Raw genomic sequence first — 22,809 nt, 5'->3', positions numbered from 1 at the left:
GGGTAGAGCTGAGAAACACTAAGGGGCAAAAAAATGTTAGTGGGGCTTGTATATAGACCCTCACACTGTAGTGGTGATGCTGGGAATGGCGTTAAACAGGAAATTAGAGACGCATGCAATAAAGGAACATCTGTAATTATGGGTGATTTTAATTGGCATATAGATTGGGCAAATCAAATTAGTCACAATACCGTAGAGGAGGAATTCTTGGAGTGTATACGCAATGGTTTTCAGGACCAATACGTTGAGAAACCAACTAGAGAACAGGCCATCCGAGACTGGGTATTGTGTAATGAGAGAGGAATAATTGACAATCTAGTTGTGCGAGACCCCTTGGGGATGAGTGACCATAATATGATAGAATTCTTCATCAAGATGGAAAGTGACATAGTTGATTCAGAGACGAGGGTCCTGAATCTTAGTAAAGGAAACTACGAAGATATGAGGTGCGCGTTGGCGATGATGGATAGGGAATCGTTACTTAAAGGGACGACGGTGGAAAGGCAATGGCAAACATTCAAAGAGCGCATGGATGAACTGCAACAATTGTTTATTCCTGTCTGGCACAAAAGTAAAACGGGAAAGATAGCCAAACCATGGCTTACAAGGGAAATTAGAGATAGCATTAGATCCAAGGAAGAGGGATACAAATTTGCCAGAAAAAATAACAGACCGGAGGATTGGGAGCAGTTTAGAATTCAGCAATGGAGGACCAAGGGATTGATTAATAAGGGGAAAATAGAGTATGAGAGCAAACTTGCGGGGAACATAAAAACTGACTGTAAAAGTTTCTATAGGTATGTGAAGAGAAAAAGATTAGTGAAGACAGATGTAGGTCCCTTACAGTCAGCAATAGGGGAATTTATTATGGGGAACAAAGAAATGGCTGACCAACTAAATGCATACTTTGGTTCTGTCTTCACAAAGGAGGACCCAAATATCATACCAGAAATGTTGTGGAACACAAGAGTTTAGTGAGAGAAGAAGAACTGAAGGAAATCAGTATTAGTAGAGAAATGGTGTTGGGGAAATTGATGGGATTGAAGGCTGATAAATCCCCAGGGCCTGATGGTCTGCATCCCAGAGTACTTAAGGAAGTGGCCCTAGAAATAGTGGATGCATTGGTGGTCATCTTCCAAGATTCTATAGGCTCTGGAACAGTTCCTACAGATTGGAGGGTAGCTAATGTAACCCCATGATTTAAAAAGGGAGGTAGAGAGAAAGCAGGGAATTATAGACCAGTCAGCCTGACATCTAGAGTCCATTATCAAAGATTTTATAGCAGAGCACTTGGAGAACAGTGGTAAAATCGGACAGAGTCAGCATGGATTTACGAAAGGGAAATCATGCTTGACAAATCTACTAGAATTCTTCGAGGATGTAACTTGTAGAGTTGATGAGGGGGAGCCAGTGGATGTGGTTTATTTGGACTTTCAGAAGACTTTCGACAAAGTCCCACATAGGAGATTAGCGTGAAAATTAAATGCATGGGATTGGGGGGAGTGTATTGCGATGGATAGAAAATTGGTTGGCAGACAGGAAACAAAGAGTAGGGATAAATGGGTCTTTTTCCGAATGGCAGGCAGTGACTAGTGGGGTACCGCAGGGATTGGTACTAGGACCCCAGCTATTCACAATATATATTAATGATTTAGATGAGGGAACTAAATGTAATATCTCCAAATTTGCAGATAACACAAAACTGGGTGGGAGGGTGAGTTGTGAGGAGGATACAGAGAGGCTTCAGGGTGATTTGGACAAGTTCAGCGAATGGGCAAATGCATGGCAGATGCAGTATAATGTGGATAAATGTGAGGTTATCTACTTTGGTAGCAAAAACAGGAAGGCAGGTTATCTGAACGGCTATAAACTGGGAGAGGGGAATACGCAACGAGACCTGAATGTTCTCGTACACCAGTCGCTGAAGATAAGCATGCAGGTACAACAGGCAGTAAAAAAAGACAAATGGTATGTTGGCCTTCATAGCAAGAGGATTCGAGTACAGGAGCAAGGATGTCTTGCTGCAATTATACAGGGCCTTGGTGAGGCCACACCTGGAGTATTGTGTGCAGTTTTGGTCTCCTTATCTGAGGAAGGATGTTCTTGCTATAGAGGGAGTGCAGTGAAGGTTTACCAGACTGATTCCTGGGATGGCGGGACTAACGTATGAGGAGAGATTGAGTCGGTTAGGATTGTATTCGCTGGAGTTCAGAAGTGAGGGGGGGATCTCATCGAAACCTATAAAATTCTAACAGGACTTGACAGGGTAGATGCAGGAAGGATGTTCACGATGGTGGGGGAGTCCAGAACCAGGGGTCATTGTCTAAGGATACGGGGTAAACCTTTCAGGACTGAGATGAGGAGAAATTTCTTCACACAGAGTGGTGAACCTGTGGAATTCGCTACCACAGAAAGCAGTTGAGTCCAAAACATTGTACGTTTTCAAGTAGATATAGCTCTTGGGTTTAAAGGGATCAAAGGATATGGGGCGAAAGCGGGAACAGGTTATTGAGTTGCATGATCAGCCACGATCATACTGAATGGCGGAGCAGGCTCGAAGGGCCAAATGGCCTACTCCTTCTCCTATTTTCTATGTTTCTGTTATGATATACCAATAGTGGAGGGGATGGATGTTTATTGTAGTAGATGGGGTGCCAATCAAGCCTCCAGCTTTGTCCTAAGTGATGTTGAGCTTCTTGAGTGTAGTTGCACTCACCCAGGCAAGCGAAGAGTATTTTATCACACTCCTGACTTGCGCCTTGTAGATGATGGAAAGGCTTTAGGGAGTCAGGAGGAGAGCCACTCTCAGCAGCATATCCAGCTTCTGACCTGCTCTGGTGGCCAGGTCATGCATATGGTTGGTCCAGTTGAGTTACTGGTTGGGATGTTGGCAATGATAATGTCAGGAGAAAGTGGTTAGACGCTCTCTTGTTGGAGATGAGCCAAGTGGCAAATAATATCTGTGTCACACATCAGCTCAAGCCTGACTGTTTTCCAGGACTTGCTGCCTGCAGGCATGGACTGCTTCATTATCTGGGGGATTGCAAATGGAGCTGATCAATGATCAAGGAACAGGCTCACTTATGACTTTATGATGAAGAAAAAGTAATTGATGAAACAGGTGAAGATAGTCGGGCCCAAGACGCTGCCCTGAGAAACTCTTGCAGCGATGTCCTGGGTCTGAGATGATTGGCTTTTAACAACCACCTTCCTTTGTTCTAAGTGTGATTTCAGGCCACTGGACAGTTTTCCATGATTCCCATAGATTTCAGTTGGAGTAAGGCTTGGTAACACACTTCAGAGGGCAGTTAAGTCAACCACGTTGGTATAGGACTGAGGCATGTCTGTACCAGCCGACATAAGGATGGCAGACTTCTTTTTCTACAACAACAACTTGCATTTATATAGCACTTTTCACATAAAATATCCTAAGGCACTTAACAAGCATTAACAAAATTTGACACCAATCCACATAAGATATTAGGACAGATGGCCAAAAGCTTCTCCAAAGAGTTGGTTTTAAGGTACATCATAGAGAGGCAAAGAGCTCAGGGAGGGAATTTCTGAGATTTTTGTTTTAAAGGATTAACATGAACTAATTGGGCTTTACCAACAATCTTGACAGCTTAATTGTCAATTAATTGATATTTTATTCCATATATATTTATCTTAATTGAATTCCAATTCCCAAACTGCTATGGTGAGATTTGAATGCCAATTCTTTGATTAGTCTGGTAACATAACCATTGTGCTACTTTCTCTCAGCTTCCCTGTGACAAAATATGAGGTACTCTGGCATCAGGAGATAATAGAAGAAAGTGACTGCTTTCATTGGTGCCAGGATAGCTCACCATCAAAACATTGTAAAAGCAAAAGGAAACGGCAGGAGTAATAAACATAAATATGGGCACGCGTTCAGCAGCATGTGAGTCTAAGACAAGCTAAAAGGTGGGAGAAAGCAGTTTCTACCTGATAATTATTGCCTGGGGATGGGGGAAATGGTTGCAGTAAGAGATGGCAGAGGATCATGGAACATAGAGTAGATGGGAAATTCTTCGAGCTAGCAGAAGCTTGGAGGCACAGAGACATGAACATAACTTTCTTGATCCCAAAGACAGATTTGTTGGATTTTCCTGACCCTATCATGATATAATTAGGTGCATAGAACATAGAAGGGAATTTTGTCAAGACACTGAATTGGACAGGGATGTCCTATCAAATCTACATTTGGCAAAGGGACAAAATCATTAATAATTCCAGAGGAAGAATGCAAGATGATGAATGGTCCTCTAGAAAATGAGCACATTGTGATCCCATGTTTAGTATTGCAACAAGGTCAACTGCGTTAGTAGTTGAAGCCTGAAATTCAAAAAAAAGACCATTTCCGAGAGAGGAAGTGCCTCAGGGACATCAACTGTGCAAATTAATTTCCCAGATTACAAAGGAACCATCAGTTATGAAGTTGAATGGCAGTAAATGCTGAAAGATGCTGACCATTTATTGAACAGTGGCAGCCTACTGCTGAAGTATGTCTACTCTCACTAATTTATGCAAGAGAGTTTTGCAACTGAGATTAGCTTATATGGCAGAATACATTAGGAGCTCATAAAGACTATTTGGAGGCTGCACCAAGTTTAAACCATGCCAGGTAGTCTTAATGGATCTATTAATTTAATCTTCTGGGAGAGGTGCTGTATTTGGAATCAGGCTCCTATCAGGCAGAAGGTTTGAACAGCAGTGAACTGCCCAGATTTACTCTAAGGGAATGTTCCTGCATCTACTAGTTACTTAGGCAGATGTGTACACATGGAGCTAGATAGTCACCAATGAGAAGTAAGGAAGAACATATATTATCAATATATACACTAGGCCATGGAGTCATTTTATGAATTTGGACCGCTTGGGCAGGGAAGGAACTTTGCATATTGTAATGCAAATCAGAAATTCAGGAGTGCCTTGCCCATAATTTTCCAACCATTATTCTCTATTTTCATTGGCATTAGGACTGCTACTCTTTTTGATTTAATGTCCTGGACTTGGAAATACAGGGCATTATTTCAAAGTTTGCAGATGGTACAAACTCAAAAATGTAGTAAATAATGAAGCGGACACTAACAGTGTTAGCATCAGACTTCAGGAGGACATAGATTGGTGAAATCGGAAGATGCATGACAGTTGAAATTTAATGCAGGGAAGTGTGAAGTGATTCATTTTGGTAGGAAAATGAGGAGAGGCAACCAATTTTAAAGGGAGGGCAGGAAGAGACACTTGGGAGGTGAACATACACAAATCTTTGAAGGTGGCAAGATAAGTAGAGGAGGTTGTTAAAAAATATGGAATCCTTGGTTTTATTAATATAGAAATGGAGCACTAAACCTTTACAAAACAGTAGTTAGGCCTTTGCTGGAATATTGTGTTCAATTCTGGGCACCGCACGTTAGGAAGGATGTTAAGACCTTGAAGAGGGTGCAGAGATTTACTAGAATCATATCAGGAATGAGGGACTTCAGTTACGTGGAGACTACAGAAGCTAGCATTGTTCTCAGTGCAGAGAAGGTTAAGGGATTTGATATGGTTTTGACAGAATAAATATAGAGAAACTTTCCAGACGCAGATTTAAGGCGATTGGCAAAAGAATCAGAGGTGACATGAAGATTTTTTTTTTTTTTTAAACACAGAGTGTGTTCTTTACTGCCTGGTGGAAGGTGGTGAAAGTAGATTCAATAGCTAGATTCAAAAGTGAATTGGTTAAATACTTGAAGGAAAAAACTAACAGGACTATGGGGGAAGAGAAGGGTGGTGGAATTAATTGGATAGCTCTACCAAAGAGCTGACACAGGCACAATGAGCTGAATGATGTCCTTGTGTGCTATATCATTCTCTGAAGTTATGATGTCACACTGGAATAATGGTATATGCAATTTGCTGTCATTCCATTGGCTGAAAACTACACCATGGGAAGAAAACAGTAACATATACAACTAGTACGAAGAGCTGCCGAAAATGAAGTACATTTTGAACTAATTATGGCGAGAAAGCTGGGGTCTAGGTCTAAATTGTAGACCTGTTTCAAGGAACTGACCAAGGCATGTTGGGACAAATGACCCTGTTTTGTGCTGTAAGGTTCTGTAATTCTACTCCAAATCTTGTGTTGTCTAAAATGCATATTTTCTTCTGGTGCTGTATGTTTACACCCTACTTAATAACACATCACTTCTGTTTTGTTTTTCCCATCATCTTTACCTGTGGTATTTTTAAAGTGACATCTTGTCAAGTCCTTCACAGTTCTAACAGCTGGAGAACTAAAGCACTGTGTTTACTCCCTGGCCAACAAACATTAAAATACAGGGTGATTATTGTTGTGGTCAGAAATAAGCATATTAAAGTTGTGTTTAGAAACAAAAGCGAGGGGCGGGAAAAGACCACCTGGTCCACCAAGCCTAGCCCACACAGTTGTGATGCGTGAAACATTATGATTATAAATGGAACTTGTGAGTAAGGGATGTCTAATGTCCTGCCTCTTATGCAGTGAAAGTTTTTTGTCCTCTCCAGTTGCTGCCTCCCCAGCTTTCTCACCATAATTAGTTCTCTTCAAATGTGTGTCCAGGAAAAACAAATAAAAATTCTTAAATGGCTAAACACACAATTTTCTCCACTTAAAGCACCCACACCAAAAGGAAACTTAATGAAAGGGAAAAAAGATACAAATATTACAGAAAGAACTGTCAAATACAGAATTTTCTCTCAGTTTTCCTGTTGAAAACTAATGGTCATAAAATATTACATTACATGATTTTGAAGGTGAGTTTACCTCATACTAAATAATCAAAACCATTGCACAAATAAACTACCTCCCTTCCTTTCAACTTGCCCCTTTCTTTAGCCATTTGTACCACTTCTTTTATCCGTTCTACTCACTCTGTCCATTTTGGTTTTAAGTCTCTTATTTGCTACAAGCTGTAATTATCCTGTTTGAGATCTTCAACCAACCGTACTCCACTCATCTCATTTATGTTGCATCAGGCAACATTAAGAAATCATTACACAAGCCTCTTCAGTTTGCAGATGTGCTACCATATTGCACTACCAGTAGGGTCCGCATGCAAATTAGATGACAAACTCTACCAGACAATGAAGAAAAACCCTCCTCTGCAAAAATGTGGCAAATGCTGACTCATTAGCAACAGCAATTAAAAACACTTCGCTGGTTTGTTTTGTGCAGAATAATGAAGCAATAATGAGTAGCTCAAGACTGGTAAAATCTCATGGACTCCTGAAAAAAAGTCATAGGCCGGAATTTTACTTTCGTCAGACATGAGCTGTCCATCGTCTGGAATGTCAGTGGTGATCCCGCCTCTGCCTGGCCTGGGGATCCGGACCACATTTTACGGTTCCCAGGCCCTTAATTGGTCTGAGGCGGGTCTTCCACCTCACTGAGGCAGGAAGTCCCATCTAATGGAGCTGCCAGCCAATCAGTGGGCCAGGAACTCAGACCCAGCAGTACCACTGAGAGCAGTGGCCACTGCTGGGACTGCTACCCAACATCAATCAGGAGGAGGACGACGCCCTGGGAAAGCTAAGTTTTTGTGGCCTGGCCGGGACTGATCCGGGGGCCCGGCGAGGCAAGGGTGGTTGATTGGAGGGATGTGTTAGGGTTGGTTGGGGCATCGGGCACAAGGCAGCCAGAAAGCCGCCTGCTTTTGTCAGGCGGCTTTTCTTAGGCCTTGGCTGCCCGACCGGCCGAGGGTAACATCCCTGTGGTGGTGGGTGGAGGCCCTTAAGTGGCTGTTAACTGGCCACTTAAGGGCTTCGAGTGGCCTGGGGCGGGTGGGCCAATCTTCTTTGCTGCCGCTCCGCGTCAAATGGCAGCAGAGGGTTGGGAAGGGCCCCCCTGAGCCTCCCACTCCATTTTACAGACCCCCGTTCCCCCACCACCAACCCACTCTTTGGGTTTGGGGGGGGCGTAAAATTCTGGCCATAATCTCAGTCTGAAGGTGGCAGTTTCCACAATTACTTGCCCTCTTGTCAAAGAGAAATCAATATGTGACATAGGAGGAGAGGGCAGTATGAATGGTCACAATAAAAAAAGAATTTAGAAGAACAAGATAAAAAAATAAATGGAAATATAGAGGAAATAGCAGATTTTCTTCCCACCAAGATCTTGCAATATTTCTAGTAATTTTTCTAGACATTCATACACCATTAAAATGGTTTAAAAATAGCAGTAACATTCTTTTTGTTAAAAAGGAAAAGCATTGGAATTCCTGAAACCTTTTAAGGGAAGGAGGGAATGGCAAAATGACACAATCATGACAGGAGCCTAACACTTTGACAAGGATTGTTTGATTTTCTTCCAATGAAGCACTTTATAATAAATATGTACTCTATTGTCTTTGATTTAGTGAAGGAAAGACATCGAATTTCCTTCACACATCTCTGGTGAGAGAAACAGTGGCTGTAATTTAACGATGAGGCCCCACCCACCGGCTGGAAAGCTGGGAGTGAGCCCACCTCTGCCAGGCCTGCAGCTCACATTGCTATTTTGTGTGGCTCAGGCCCTTAATTGGCTGCAGTCAGAGCTTCTGCCCCTCCAAGAGCTGCTGGCCAATCAGAGAGCCGGCAGTGCTTCCCTCCCAGCAGCGCCACCAAAGCTGGTGGCCACTGCTGCTACTGCATCCAGCCAGAAGAGGAACATGGAAATCAGCCTCCGAATAGGTAAGTGGGAGTTGGGTCTTGCCGGGGACAAACAGCTGTGCCCCAGCAAGGGGAAGGGTTGGTCAGTGTAAGGCAGTGGGGAGGAAGGTTCTTTCTGCGGGGGCAGCCTGTGCCGTTGGGGGGGGAGGAGGGCCCTCTGTGAGGCACAGGGTGCCCGATCAGGAGGGCCCTCATCCACCTGCAAGGAAGTTTCCAGGTATTACTAGGTACCCATCTGCCACTGGGTGGGAAGAGGCCATTAGTCGGACAGTAAAGGCCTCAATTTACCTAAGGGTGGGCGAGCTGCCTGCTACCTCCCCCGCTGCTTGTGAAAATGGAGGCGGGTAGGTGACAGGCACGGCACCCCATCGGATTTTACGCCCCCTCCGCCTCCTAGCCCAGTCCCGGAGGTGTGTACAATTCCGGTCAGTGTTAATATTTTATGTCAATGACTTTTTGTCAGAAATGGAAAAAGACATGACAGGTTTTAAGTAACTACAGAGGCAGGGAAAGGTGGTGGTGGCGGGGAAGATGAAGTTCGGGGAGAACAAAAGGGCAGATTAAATGACGAAAGGGATGATGGTGCAAGGCAGAAGGAGATGGTAGTGGGGCAAGAAAGAAACAAAAGATGGATCTAGAGGTGGTGTAAATGAGAAATAGCAGAATCATCACCTGCAGTCTGGAAAAAATGGGAGCAGAAATTCAATGCTGTAAAGTGCTTAATCGAAAGATGAGGTGCTGTTCCTCAAGCTTACGTTGAGCTTCAGTGCAACAGTGCAGGAGCCTGAAGACAGAGAGATCAGAGTAACAGTGGGGCAGAGAATTAAAATGACATGCAACCAGAAGCTTGTGGTCACGTTTACGAACTGAATGCAGGTGTTCCACAAAGCAGTCATCTAATCTGCATTTTGTCTCCTCAGTGTAAAGGAGACTGCATCGTGAAAAGCAAATACAGTATAAGAAATTGAAATAGGTACAAGTAAATCGCTATTTCATGTGGAAGGAGTGGACTGTGAGAATGAAGAAAGTACATAAAAGGACAGGTGTTGCATGGGAAGGTGTCGTAGGAAGGGAAGGCAGTGTTGCGGGTGATACAGGCAAGGACCAGGGTGTTGAGGGAATAGTCCCTTCAGAGTGCTGAAAGGAGAGGGGAAAATTAGTTTGGTGGTGGCATTACCCTGGAGGTGAACAGAAATGGCAGAGGATGATCTGTTGAATGTGGAGACTGGTGGGGTGGAAGCTGAGGGCAACAGAACCCTATCATGGTTCTGGGAGGGAGGACAAGAACTGAGAGCAGAAGTGTGGGGAAATAGAACAGACATGGTTGCAGACCCCGTCAACCACAGTACAGTGGAATACTCAGTTGTGGAAAAAGGAAAACCTATCAGAAGCAGTGATATGGATTACATAGGATATATGGCACAGAAATAGGCCATTCAATCTATGCCACATATATGCTCCACTCAAGCTTCCTCCCACCTATCTTCAGCTAAATCAATCATTGTAACCCTCTATTCCTTTCTCCCTCATATGCTTCTCTTGCTTCCCCCTAAATGCATCTATGCTATTCACTTCAAACATTCACTGTGGTTGAGTTCCACGTTCTCCCCATTTTTTGGGTAAAGAAGTTCCTTCTGAATTCCCTATTGGATTTTATCTTCTATTTATGGTCTCTTAGTTATGCTCTTCCCCACAAGAGGAAATATTATCTCTTTCTCCACTCGATCAAAATCTTTCATAATTTTAAACACCTCTATTAGGTCATCCCTCAGCCTTCTTTTTTCAAGAGAAAACAGACCCAGCCTGTTCATCCTTTCTTGATATATATACCCATTCATTTCTGGTATTATCCTTGTAAATCTTCTCTGCATTCTCTCCAGTACCTCTATATCCTTTCTATAAATGGTGACCAGAACTGCCTAACTTCTCTCCTTTTCAATTCTATCCCTCTAGAAAGAAAGCTTGGTTTGCTTTTTTAATGGTCATGTTAACCTGTGACACAGCTTTTAGTGATTGGTGTATTTGTACTCCAAGATCCCTTTTTGTTCCTCTACCCCATCGATACTCGCATCTTCCAAGTAATAAGTGACCTCCCTATTCGTCATACCAAAATGTGCTACCTCACACTTATCCATGTTGAACTTCATCTACTAATTATTTTCTCATTCTGCAAGTTTATTAGTGTCTTCCAGTAATTTGTTGCAGTCCGCCCCAGTATTGACTGTCCTCTCCAATTTGGTGTCATTCACAAATTAAAAAATTATGTTCTTGATTCCAAAATCCAAATCGTTAATGCAAATTATGAACAGGAGTGGTCCCAGCATTAATCCTAGTGAAACACCACATCCCACCTTCTGCCACTCTGAATAACTATCCTTTAATCTCATTCTGTTTTCTGTCCTGAAACCAGTTAGCAATCCATTCTGCCACTTGTCCCCTGACTCTACATTCCCTGATTTTATTCATTAGTTTATCAGGCACCTATGAATTAGGAACAGGAGTAGGCCACTTGGCCCCTCTAGCTTGCTCCGCCATTTAATAAGATCATGGCTGATCTGTTTTGTCTCAAATTCCACACTCCCATCTAACCTTTGATTCCCTTGCCTAACAAGAATCTATCTACCTCTGCCTTAAAATTATTGAATGACCCCACCTCCACCACCTTCTGAGGCAGAGTGTTCCAAAGTAGCACAAGCCTCAGAGAAAATATTTCTCCTCATCTCGGTCCTAAAAGGGTGGCCCCTAATTTTAAAACAGTGCCCCGAGTTCTGGACTCCCCCACAAGAGGAAACATCCTTTTCACATCCACGTTGTCAAGACCGTTCAGGATCTTATATACTTCAATCAAGTTTCCCCTCACTCTTCTAAACTCCAGTGAAAACAAGCCCAGTCTGTCCAACCTTTGCTCATAAGACAACCGGCTCATTCCAGCTATCAATCTAGTCAACCTCCTCTGAACCGCCTCCAACGCATTCACATCCTTTCTTAAATGAGACCAAAACTGCACACAGTATTCGAGATGTGGTCTCACCAATGCCCTGTATAACTGAAGCATAATATCCTTACTTTTATTTTCAATTCCTCTCGTAATAAATGATAGCATTCCATTAGCCTTCTTTATTACTTGCTGTACCTGTATATGAACAAAGGCGATGGAAGCAGAGTCTTTGAATATTTTTAAGGCAGAGGGAGATAGATTCTTGATAAGCAAGGGGGTGGAAGGTTATCGGGGGTAGGTGGAAATGTGGAGTAATCAGTTTAGCCCGGAACTTATTGAATGGCGGAGCAGGCTCGAAGGGCCGAGTGGCCTACTCCTACTTCATATGTTCGTAAAGTGGCATAATCAGAATAGATCCAATGGAGATGGAGAAACTGGGAGAATGGAAGAGTTTCCTTACAGGAAGTGAAATGGGAAGAAGTGTAGTCAAGGTAGCTGTGGGAGTCAGTGGGATTATAGTGAATTTTACCAATCATCGTCATTGACTGTAGAAACGTTTTAGTTTCAGAAACTTGAAACAACAAGAAAGCAAAAACTATGATCAGTTAAAACAAGGAATGCAATGTAATATTTATACTTTCAAAAATAGTACTGTCAGTCAGAAATAGCACAGCAGTTTTAGTTAGATATACAGATTTCAGCCTGGAATCATTTTGATGAGCAGTAGTGGTCCAATGTACAATGTTACCAATGAATCTGTTTCCTTTTCCTTCTTACAAAATTCCAATTAAATCAGTCACAAGTAACACAAAATACAAGTAAACAGTTTTTTCAACATGCCATCATCACAGTTCACAAATAAAATTAAACAAAAAATATTCTTAACACTGTTAAATAACAAACTATGGAAATTTATGAAAATGATAGGACCCTGAATAAGTTTACAGTAAAAGTCTAGAAATAATGTCAATGATTATTTGCATTTGCTACAAATCTGATATCGACAATTATATATTAACAGTAATCCTAAAATGTAGGTCCACTAAAACCATTATTTGGAAAGGCAAACATACGTACAAATACTTTTACTGTTAACAAAAGCCTACTTATGATACTCATTGAGATACATAAGTTTGTAGTGAAATCATTATAAAATGATGCAGAAGTAACATCAGAGATCAGATACAAAATTGAACCCTCTGAATTCCCACATCTTCATAAGGGGACAAGGAAAAAAATGAATTTGCTGCTTAGTAATGAAAAGGCAGATTTGATGCTGAATTCCTTAAATAGATTCTTTTTAAAACATTAATCCATTTGTCTGTTGGTCACACAAGATTTCAGAACAAATTTAAATGTTCTACACTATGAACTTAGATGGTACAAGATTCATTACAATCATATTTTAAAAGGTGAGGCCCTACAAATATTTAAATATTCAAGAGCATTTGTAACTAAATGTCACCATAAAATCTGCAAAATTCTGGAAATAGTTATTAGAAGAAACAGATGTATTAACATGCTACAAGCCACTCACATTTTCCACTATACCACCATGATGTGGTTTATGGACAGTAGTCATTTAGCAGCAATGATTCCCAATAAATAAGCACTTTGTTTCCAGTACTGCACAAAACTGCAGCTGAAGTTACAACAGCAGCTGTAACCTACTGGCTATAAAACAGCAAAGGTGAACCATAAACTATTTTTCCTTTATGTGTATGTGTGTATACACACATATTATAAATGTGTGTGCATATATACACACACATATACGTGTGTGTGGGGGTATATATATTTTACATATATATATATATATATATAAAATATATACACACACAAATGTCTCACTATGACTTGCGAATATAAAACAATCTACACATCAGAAGAAAAGACTACATCGCAAGAAGGGCAGTAAAGGAGACATGTTGACATTCAAGTTCTGATCCACTCTAAATCATGGAAATTGTCTTCAAATCAAAATCCTGGGTTAACTGCTATGTAAAATGGCAAGCCAATGGAACTCAAGTCTTATTTTGCAAGAAAGCCTAGAACAGCATGCTCTGTCTTCTGTTTTTCCCATGTGCTGGAAAACAAAGTGAGATGCATTAGAACCAGTTTCAACTTTCCTGCTATCAGTACTCATTCTATTTCCTCACGATGCATTCATGGGGGATCACAGAGAACAATAACTGACAATTTATGTATAAAAACATCAGTATACTACATACTGGATTGTTTTGAACTGCACACTCTTAAAATCACCCTTGCTTAAAATATTGAACATTGAAAAAAATGCTAATGAATAAAGATGATTTTTTTTTTTAAATCACAAAATATTTTATGGTTTATAGCAACAACTGTTTGCCCTGAGCCCTTATAAAGGGATTTGGGAATAAGCCCAGATAGCCTCCCTTGGGTGATGCACCTGTTTGAAGGGACCTCTGCTATCCAATGCAATAGGTTTTTTTTTGGTAAGGCACCAGTTCACTGATTCAAAAATACTGATATCTCACCCCTTCCTCAGATTTTATTTTAGTCTGCTCTTCTGAACAGTTGGGGACACCTGTTGAAAACAGATGGATTCCTCTTTCAGTTATGCAGAACGAGCTCCAATATCATGGGGGTGTGACTGCTATTTTAACCAGTGGCCTGAGTGGAGAATATGTTGTCGGCTTTTGCACCATGTGAACCTAGCAGGAGAAAGAGTTAGGGCCAGAAGAGAGACACTCACAAAACTTTTTTTCTTTAATTATCCACGTGGAGCCAAGAGTAGCAGAAGTTCTCCATTGGGTCCTATGAGGAAACATTAGGTCTCTCCTGTACTGGGATAACCCATTAAGACACCCTCCCAAAAACTCCTCCCTGTAACTTAGCTAAGTGCTGGGGTCTGTTCTTTTGGACCCTGGCAGTGGGCTGTTTTCACCCAACATTCTGCTCCTGCCAGCCAACTATTTAGTGCCAGTCCAGGTGAGCAACTGACCAGAAGCGTGCAGATAAGGCCTGGAAATTAAAATCATCTGGGCCTCTTTCTGCCGACACCAGGGTAGTTTGCCCATCCAAAATTATAATCAAAAATAGTGGGCTGCATTTTACATGGCGCACGTGCGGGATTTACTCCGCGGAACGGCCGCGATATTTAGCGTGGCAGTTCATTTACTTGGCCAGGGCAGACCGCCCCCAATGACGTAGAGTGGGTAAGCGCTCCATCCCCGGCAATGCATCAGGCGCCACTGTGCAGGCACCGACGCCATTTTTAAAGGGCTTCAAGCCCTTCCATGGCATTTGAATCTTTCAAGTTATATGTACAACAAAATTAAAGTAAAAACTTAATAAAAGATTCAAGCCCCTCTCCCACCCTCCCCAATGACTAAACAATTTATTAATTGCCCTTCCCAAAAACATATCTTGCGATTCCAACCTTCCCCCCACAAAGTTTATGAAATTTTACGTTCAACCCCTTCCCACCATTCTCCCCACCAATCACATTAGTTTTTCCTGCACCAGCACCCCTGGCTCTGAAAACTTACCTACTTCCCCCCTCCCAACCAGTGTTCTGCCTCAGATCTCCGAATGGAGATCTGAAGGCGTGGGAGTCCCGGCAACCAACTGGACTATGGCAGTGGGATGGCCAACGGGAGCAGGTAATTTATTAATTTAAATATTTAAATCCTGCTCCCGTCGCCAAGCTTTGGGGGGGGGGGGGGTGCGGGGGTGGCGGTGGGGGAAGTCGCCACCAATTCTCCGTTTGGGTTCCATCGGACCACTCTGCTCCAAACCTCATTACAGCCTTGATACAAACATGGACAAAAGAGCTAGAATTCCATAGGTGAGGTGAGAGAGACTGCCCTTGACATCAAGTGTGGCATCAAGGAGCCACTGGTTGGAGTCATACTTAGCACAAAGGAAGATGGTTGTGGTTACTGGAGGCCAATTATCATAGCCCCACGTTTTCCTCAAGGTAGTGTCCTAGGCACAACCATCTTCAGCTGCTTCAATGACCATCATAAGGTCAGAAGTGGGGATGTTCGCTGATGATTGCAGCATTCAGCTCCATTTGCAACTCCTCAGATAATGAAGTAGTCTGTGCCCACATGCAGTAAGACCTGGACAACATTCAAGCTTGGGCTGGTAAGTGGCATGTAACATTTGCATCACTCAAGTGCCAGGCAATAACCATTTCCAACAAGACAGAATCTAATCACCTGCCATTGACATCCAACGGCATTAGCAACAGTGAATTTCCCACCATCAACATTCATAATTTACCAGATGCTTAACTAGACCAGCCACACAAATACTGTGGCTACAAGAGCATATCAGAGACTGGGAGTCCTGCAGCGAGCAACTCACCTCCTGACTTCCTAAAGCCTGTCCACCATCTGCAAGGTCAGGAGTGTGAGGGAATACTCCCCAGTTACCTGGATGAGTGTAGCTCTAACAACACTCAAGAAACTCAACACCATTCAGGTCAAAGCAGCCTGCTTGATTGACACCCTATCCACGATCTTAAACATTTACGGGCATCATCACCGATGCACAGTGGCAGCAGGGTGTACCATCCACAAGGTGCGCTGCAGCAATGCGCCAAGACCCTTCAACAGCACCTTCCAAACCAGTGACATCTACCACCTAGAAGAACAAGGGCAGCAGGCGCATGGGAACACCAGCACCATCTGTAAGTTCCCCTCCATGTCACACACCATCCTGACTTGGAAATATATTACTGTCCCTTCATTGTTGCAGGCTCAAAATCCTGGAACTCCCTCCCTAACACACTGCGGGTGGACCAATACCACATGGATTGCAGTGATGTATGAAGGTGGCTCACCACCACCTTCTCTACAACAATTAAGGATGGGCAATAAATGCTGGCCTTGCCAGCGACTCCCACATCCCAGGAATGAATTAAAAAAAGGCGGACTAAAAGTAGACACTTCACTGAAAGCTAAAGGGTCCTGCTTCACTTTAATTAAACACTATCTCTCAAAATTGCCAACTGTGGGGGAAAAGCAAAAATAGCCATGTGAGAAGTTGTTATTCTGTGTGGGGAAAAGAGGGTCACGTGCTCTTACTGTGATGCACACCCAACTAGTTGGTTCAAGTTTGGAACCAATATAAACAGAGGTGCAGGTTGGTTTCTTGGGCAGAAGTAGATGAGTGAAGTGCAGCAGTTTTTTCCAAATGTACCATTTTAGTTCTATAAACAATAAATCCTACCTGTCTCTGGATATGATGAGGTTCTGTAGCCAGGATCCTTTTGCAACTGAATTTCATTTAGCGAAAAAACCGAGGCACCTAATTCAAAGGGGTAGGGACAATGAAAAGATCTTTCAGCTACACAATGCCAGTCTTAGGCCAAAAATATCAGAAGTTACTGTATCTGAATAATGCAACAGAATAGGAATTCTGTTTGTGAGAGAAACAGCAAAAAATTCTCAAACAAAAAAAATGCTCACTTTAAAATTATTGATCATAAATTAAATGGCATCATCCTAGATATAGAGACAGATAATGACACAAAGAGAACGAAAAGCAGAGAGGCAGTTTTTTCCACATTTTAATTTAATTTCTTTAAAATAGAATTTTGAAAGTAACCAAATTATCTTTGAGGGAACCAGATAGGAAGTAGGGGACAGGGGAGTAGTAGTTTAGGGAGAGGTGTCTCTGGCCTCTCCTCATCCACCCTTAGTGGGAGTGGTTGATGGGTTAAGAGTGAACTGAATGTCCAAATAAGCATGGAGGAGGATATGCGCATTAAGCAGGTGCTTCAAGATGGAAGAGGATGTGTCCGGAAGGGAAATGGGAAGGAGTAGGGGACATGATGGAAGCAGTGAGTTATAGTTGCCCAGAGCCACATTTTCCCACAATCCCCCTTCCAAATGCAACCTGTAGTTCCTTTGTCTGCCACTTCATGTTAAATCACACACCACCTCCCACCTGAAAGTAAAGAAAAACAACCGTTCTGGGAGAGAAGAGGGAGACCGAACCAGAAGAGGATGCAGAGACAGTGAGCGAGCAAAAGCTATCCTGTGTTTGTACATACTTGCCATTAACTCTTCCATTATAAATTCTTATCTCCAGATTTATAATGGTAACCTGCTTATGTAAATTGTTGTTATCATTACACCTTCCTGGTGTAGCCCTATCCTACCAGCAGTACAGTGTCATCACAGAATTGTAAGTTTACAAAGACAATCTCCATTATAAGTATGGATATAGAGATTTAGAATGAAAAATTTCAGGGCAGAATACATGACTTTAAAATGGAGATTTAATTATGTTTGTGCGATCTGATCGAAATATCTTTCAGTCTCCAACCAAAACTTCACCTGGAATCTACATTTGGTCTTGATATCCTGTGTGTAACACCATGGGAAATTAACAGTAAGTCTTTTAAAAGATTACCGCTTATTATGAAGCAGTGAATGATTTACCATCAGGTAGAGTGTGCGCCCTTGTTCCAAGACTTTTGAAGTAAAGATGCTTCATGGCATCATCTGCAGAAATTCTCTTCTTGGCCTGGTACTGCAAAGGACATTAGATAGCTATCACTTTTTTTTTTAAGAAAGCAAAAATCACTTTGATCTATGTTGAAACAATGATCAACATTTCAATTATGCAACAAGAATTAAAACTTACTTGTAAAAAACTGGATAACAGATCAATTCCTTCAGTGTCCAATCTATAAGATAAAGCAAGTCTCAAGCTGAAGGAGTTACATTAGCACACACACCTGTCCTTATAGTTGTTCATCTTTATGAATGCCTCCAGGAGTGAGGCAGATAGGCAGGCACACTTATGGAGAAGTAAGACATGTACAAATTACCCACAGATTCTACCTAACCAGTCTATTAAGGGAAGGAATCAAATGTAGGTAAAAGCCATAAGAAGATCAAGCTCTGTGCAATTACTCCCATGTTCCTTGAAAACAATGAAGTATATTCATTCAAACCTTATATGATTCCACTCTGACTACAGGATTCCTCAGATGACTCATCCATGCTCCCAGCAGCACTGAAATCAAGTTCCATGAAAACCTTTGTAACTTTCAATATAATTCATACATATATTTCTTGTTTTTAAAGGCGTTAATCTACACAGCATTAACTGCTTTAGTTTGGAATCTATTCCACATATCCACTACGTTGTGTGGAAAATAATTCGACTCTAAACTTCCTTGAATATGGCTTTTTTGCATCAGGTCAAGTTCTCCTGTCACTGCCCAACTTACTTCTACAATTATTCATGACATTTAGCAACTTAGAGAAATGGATAGTTTTAAATTTCAAACTTTTGTCTTCACACTGAAAACACTAAATTCCTTTACCCAGTTCACTGTTTGTTTAATGGCAAGGTTTCAAAAACAGTTGTGATATTTTGAATGGAGTTTTACCAACAAGCTACACAAGGTCATTAATGCTCTTGTTGCACTACTCACGGGCCTTCAGTGTTTATCCACTATGATACGAGGTTCCGCTCCTGCGCCACAACATTTAATGGGCAATCCTGCATGGCATACACATACTTGGGAGCTTACCAGACCTAACTACATTGCACTGTATTTATCCACATTGAAGGTATCTGCCACACATGGACATTTTCCCTTAGTGCATCTAAATTGGCCTATGCTCTACTAACTTGATGTAAATTCCCAATTCCTTGTACCTTTCATGGTTCGCACAATTTATCTCCATTGACTATCACAATGTAAATCACAATTCATTTCATATTTAATTAAACTGATCCGATTCATAAACACAATTCACCATGCATTTGTATCTATCTTTCCCAAGGAAGAAGATTAGACACAAAACTTGGAAGTATTATAAACTGTGAGGAGGATAGTGATAAACTTTAAGAGGACAGAGGCAGGCTGGTGGAAAGGGTGGACAAGTTGCAGATGAAATTTAATGCAGACAAATGGGAAGTGATTCATTTTGGTAGGAAGAACGAGAAGAGGCAATATAAATTAAAGGGCACAATTCTAAAGGGGGTGCAGGACCAGAGGGACCTGGGAGTATATGTGTATAAATCATTGAAGGTTGCAGGGCAGGTTGAGAAAGCAGTTAATAAAGCATAAAGGATCCTGGACTTTATAAATAGGGGCATAGAGTTCAAGAACAAGGAAGTTATGATAAACCTGTATAGAACACTGGTTCAACCTCAACTGGAGTATTGTGTCCAGTTCTGTGCATTGCACTTGGATGTTAAAGCATTAGAGAGGGTGCAGATAAGAATCATGAGAATGATTCCAAGGATGAAGAACTTCAGTTACGTGGATAGTTTGGAGAAGCTGGGGCTGTTCTCCTCGAAGAAAAGATTAAGAGGAGATATGATAGAGGTGTTCAAAATCATGAGGGCTCTGGACAGAGTCGATAGGGAGAAACTGTTCCCATTGGCCAAAGGATCTAGAACCAGAGAACACCGATTTAAAGTGATTGGCAAAAGAAGCAAAGGCAACATGAGGAAAAACATTTTTACTCAGCAAGTGGTTAGTATCTGGAATGCACTGCCTTAGAGTGTGGTGGAGGCAGATTCAATTGAGGCATTCAAAAGAGAATTGGCTAATTATCTGAAGAGAAAACATTTACAGGGCTACAGGGAAAAGGCGAGGGAGTGGAACTACGTGAATTGCTCTTGGGGAGCCAGCTTAGACACGACGGACCGAATGGCCTCCTTCTGCGCTGTAACCATTGTATGACTACCAGTACCTTGGTGCATGATTTATCACAGGTTGTGGCTTATATTTAGGAAAGCTGTATGCCTTAAATTCCTCATTTGAAGATATTCCTGGCCACGTCTCCTCTGTAGGTGTTCCTGCATTAAATAAAGTCAATTAGTATGATGCAGATACTCATGGAAAACATTAACATGATTTTGACGTTTCACAGTCCATTTCACAAGTGTTTTTGTAAACCTGTGCTCAACAAAGTTATTGATGTCAATGCGTGGAAATGGCACATTCTTTACAAGAAATTCAACCTGGATGTGAAAATAGAAATTGCCATCAACCGACAAGGGAGAACCACCTAAGGGACACCCTTTAAAATATTCACACACCGGGTGGTCAATTTCCACTCTAATGTGTGATATGTCCCAACTTGCCAACATTAGGCATGATAGGAGAGATTGTGGTGTAGTGGTAATGTCACTGGACTAGTAGTCCGGAGGCCCAAACTAATGAGGGAGATGGGTTCAAATCCCACCATGGCAGCTGGTGGAATTTAAATTCAATTAATTAATAAAAATCTGGAATTGAAAGTTTGAAGCTATCATCGATTGTCATAAACAAATACATCTGGTTCACTCATGTCCTTTAGGGAAAGAAATCAGCTGTCCTTACCTGGTTTGGCCCAGATGTGACTCCAGACCCACAGCAATGGTGGATTTTTAAGTGCCCCTCTGACATGGCTAAGCAAGCCACTCAGTTATATCAAACTGCTACAGAAAAGTTAATGGGCTGTAGTGGTTCAAAAGGCAGCTCATCACAACCTTCTCAAGGGTAATTAGGGATGGGCAACAATGCTGGTCTTGCCAGTGATGCCCACATCCCATGAATTAAAAAAAAATCATTGGTATATCTCACCCTGGTGGATTCAAGTTACGACTGTGATAGTAGCATTGGACAAACCATCCCTACTTGGTGCTATAAGCCCTAAGTAAATAGAGTAAAGTAAATAGCCCTTAAGAGTTCAGCAATGTGATCTCTTCTCTACCCAATTACTGCAATTCTAAATCTCCCAAAGTAAATCTATTAATAGCTATGCCGTCAATGAAAGTATACAGTGCTGGATCTGACTATTCATCCGAATCAGTTCTTGCCTTTTTAGGATCCGACTGGGCCTCCTCATAGAGACAACCGTATAACCAGAGAAGCATGCTTTGGCCAGTACAAGAATTATTTGAGTTTTCTCCTCTCAATTTTTTATTCCATGCCCCTGCCGTTCCTCTTGGAGAGCTAAGGTTCACTGGATACCAGTCACCATCTGGTACCTCGTCTAAATGGCCATAATTCATATCTGGTCCTCAACACTGAATTGTGGCACAGTCTTCTACCGATAGATATTATTTACACACACTTTAATCAGGGATTATCAGAGTGTTCAGGAGCAGGAATCCCAGCCTATATTTCCCTTCCCAAACTAAAGCTCTGAAGGCCAAGCATTGCACCTCTATTGAGGGTATCAGTTAATTCAGCATAAAACTGGGAATCAAACTTTGGATCTTCTTCACCTGTATAGCTCAGCAGTGCAGTGGACAAATATGCCGAGCTATTATACAGGAATACTGACCCATGTTTTATGGGGAAATGGAGGAAAGGTATGCAAGAACCCTTTTTACTTGGGATATCTATGACTACTATGCTGATATCTCGAAATTTGGAGTGAACTCCAACCACCTCATGTTGAAATGTGCTCCTGACATCCATGATCAGACAGGTTCATCTGTCAAAGAGGGGCCAAATGGCCCAGGTCAATTCTTGCAACTGGATCTCGTGTCTCAAGAGTGTCTCACATCTTGTTCTGCAACCTGCAAAGTTGTTGGAGTGACAGATCCAGAATTGTAGTACACATTTGTTAAATAAGAACAAAAGAAAACTTTAATTTATAATAGTGCCTTTCATGTCCTTAGGACATCCCGAAATACTTTACTGTCAAGTAAGTACTTCTGAAGTGTAGTCATTGTTATAGTATGAGAAACGCAGCAGACAATTTGTGCGCAGCAAGTTTCCATAAAGAGCAATGAGATAAAGACCAGGTAATCTGTTTTTATGATGTTGCTTGTGGGATAGTGACCAGGTAAGCAAGGAGAGCACCCCTGCTCTCTCAAATAGTGTCACGGGATCTTTTACGGGATCAGTTGAGGGGGCAGACAGGGCCTTGGTTTTGTGTCTCCTCAGCGCAAAGTGTCTGTTGAGATTACATGCTAAGAACCTTCCAAATTAGAGGAGAGTCAAGGCTGAGAACTTCTTTGCCTGAAATTAAGGCAGAAGGCCAACTGGGTCAGATATAGTGGAAGATGGGTCACTTTCACATTATTGTTGTGTCCTGATCCCAGAATTGACTGAAGACCAGGAAAACTGGTTGGAGTTCAAGTCACTCAGTTGTAGGAGAATTCCACATTCCTTGTTTCCAGCCTTTCCCAGAGGAGTTTCCTATTGTGCAAGGGTGATA

At 41.9% G+C, this 22,809-nt stretch overlaps 1 protein-coding gene across 3 annotated transcripts in view; it reads right to left on the bottom strand.

Annotated features, from left to right (window-relative positions):
* Positions 1-12,250: 12,250 nt before the first annotated feature.
* Positions 12,251-22,809, bottom strand: part of cdk17 (cyclin dependent kinase 17) — a 324,668-nt gene continuing 314,109 nt past the window's right edge. For all 3 annotated transcript variants that reach the window (XM_068058765.1, XM_068058767.1, XM_068058766.1), the window contains 5 exons: positions 20,347-20,452; positions 18,275-18,317; positions 18,070-18,160; positions 16,853-16,930; positions 12,251-13,718 (listed from right to left, as the gene is read on the bottom strand). In XM_068058765.1, coding sequence (XP_067914866.1) covers positions 13,681-13,718; positions 16,853-16,930; positions 18,070-18,160; positions 18,275-18,317; positions 20,347-20,452 — 356 coding nt within the window. In that variant the 3' untranslated portion in view covers positions 12,251-13,680. The remainder of the gene's footprint in view (positions 13,719-16,852; positions 16,931-18,069; positions 18,161-18,274; positions 18,318-20,346; positions 20,453-22,809) is intronic.

This window comes from Heterodontus francisci, chromosome 27 (assembly GCF_036365525.1).
Source record: "Heterodontus francisci isolate sHetFra1 chromosome 27, sHetFra1.hap1, whole genome shotgun sequence".
NCBI lineage: Eukaryota > Metazoa > Chordata > Chondrichthyes > Heterodontiformes > Heterodontidae > Heterodontus > Heterodontus francisci.
The sequence above is the reverse complement of the archived record's forward strand: the minus strand, read 5'-3'. Positions and strand labels throughout refer to the sequence as shown.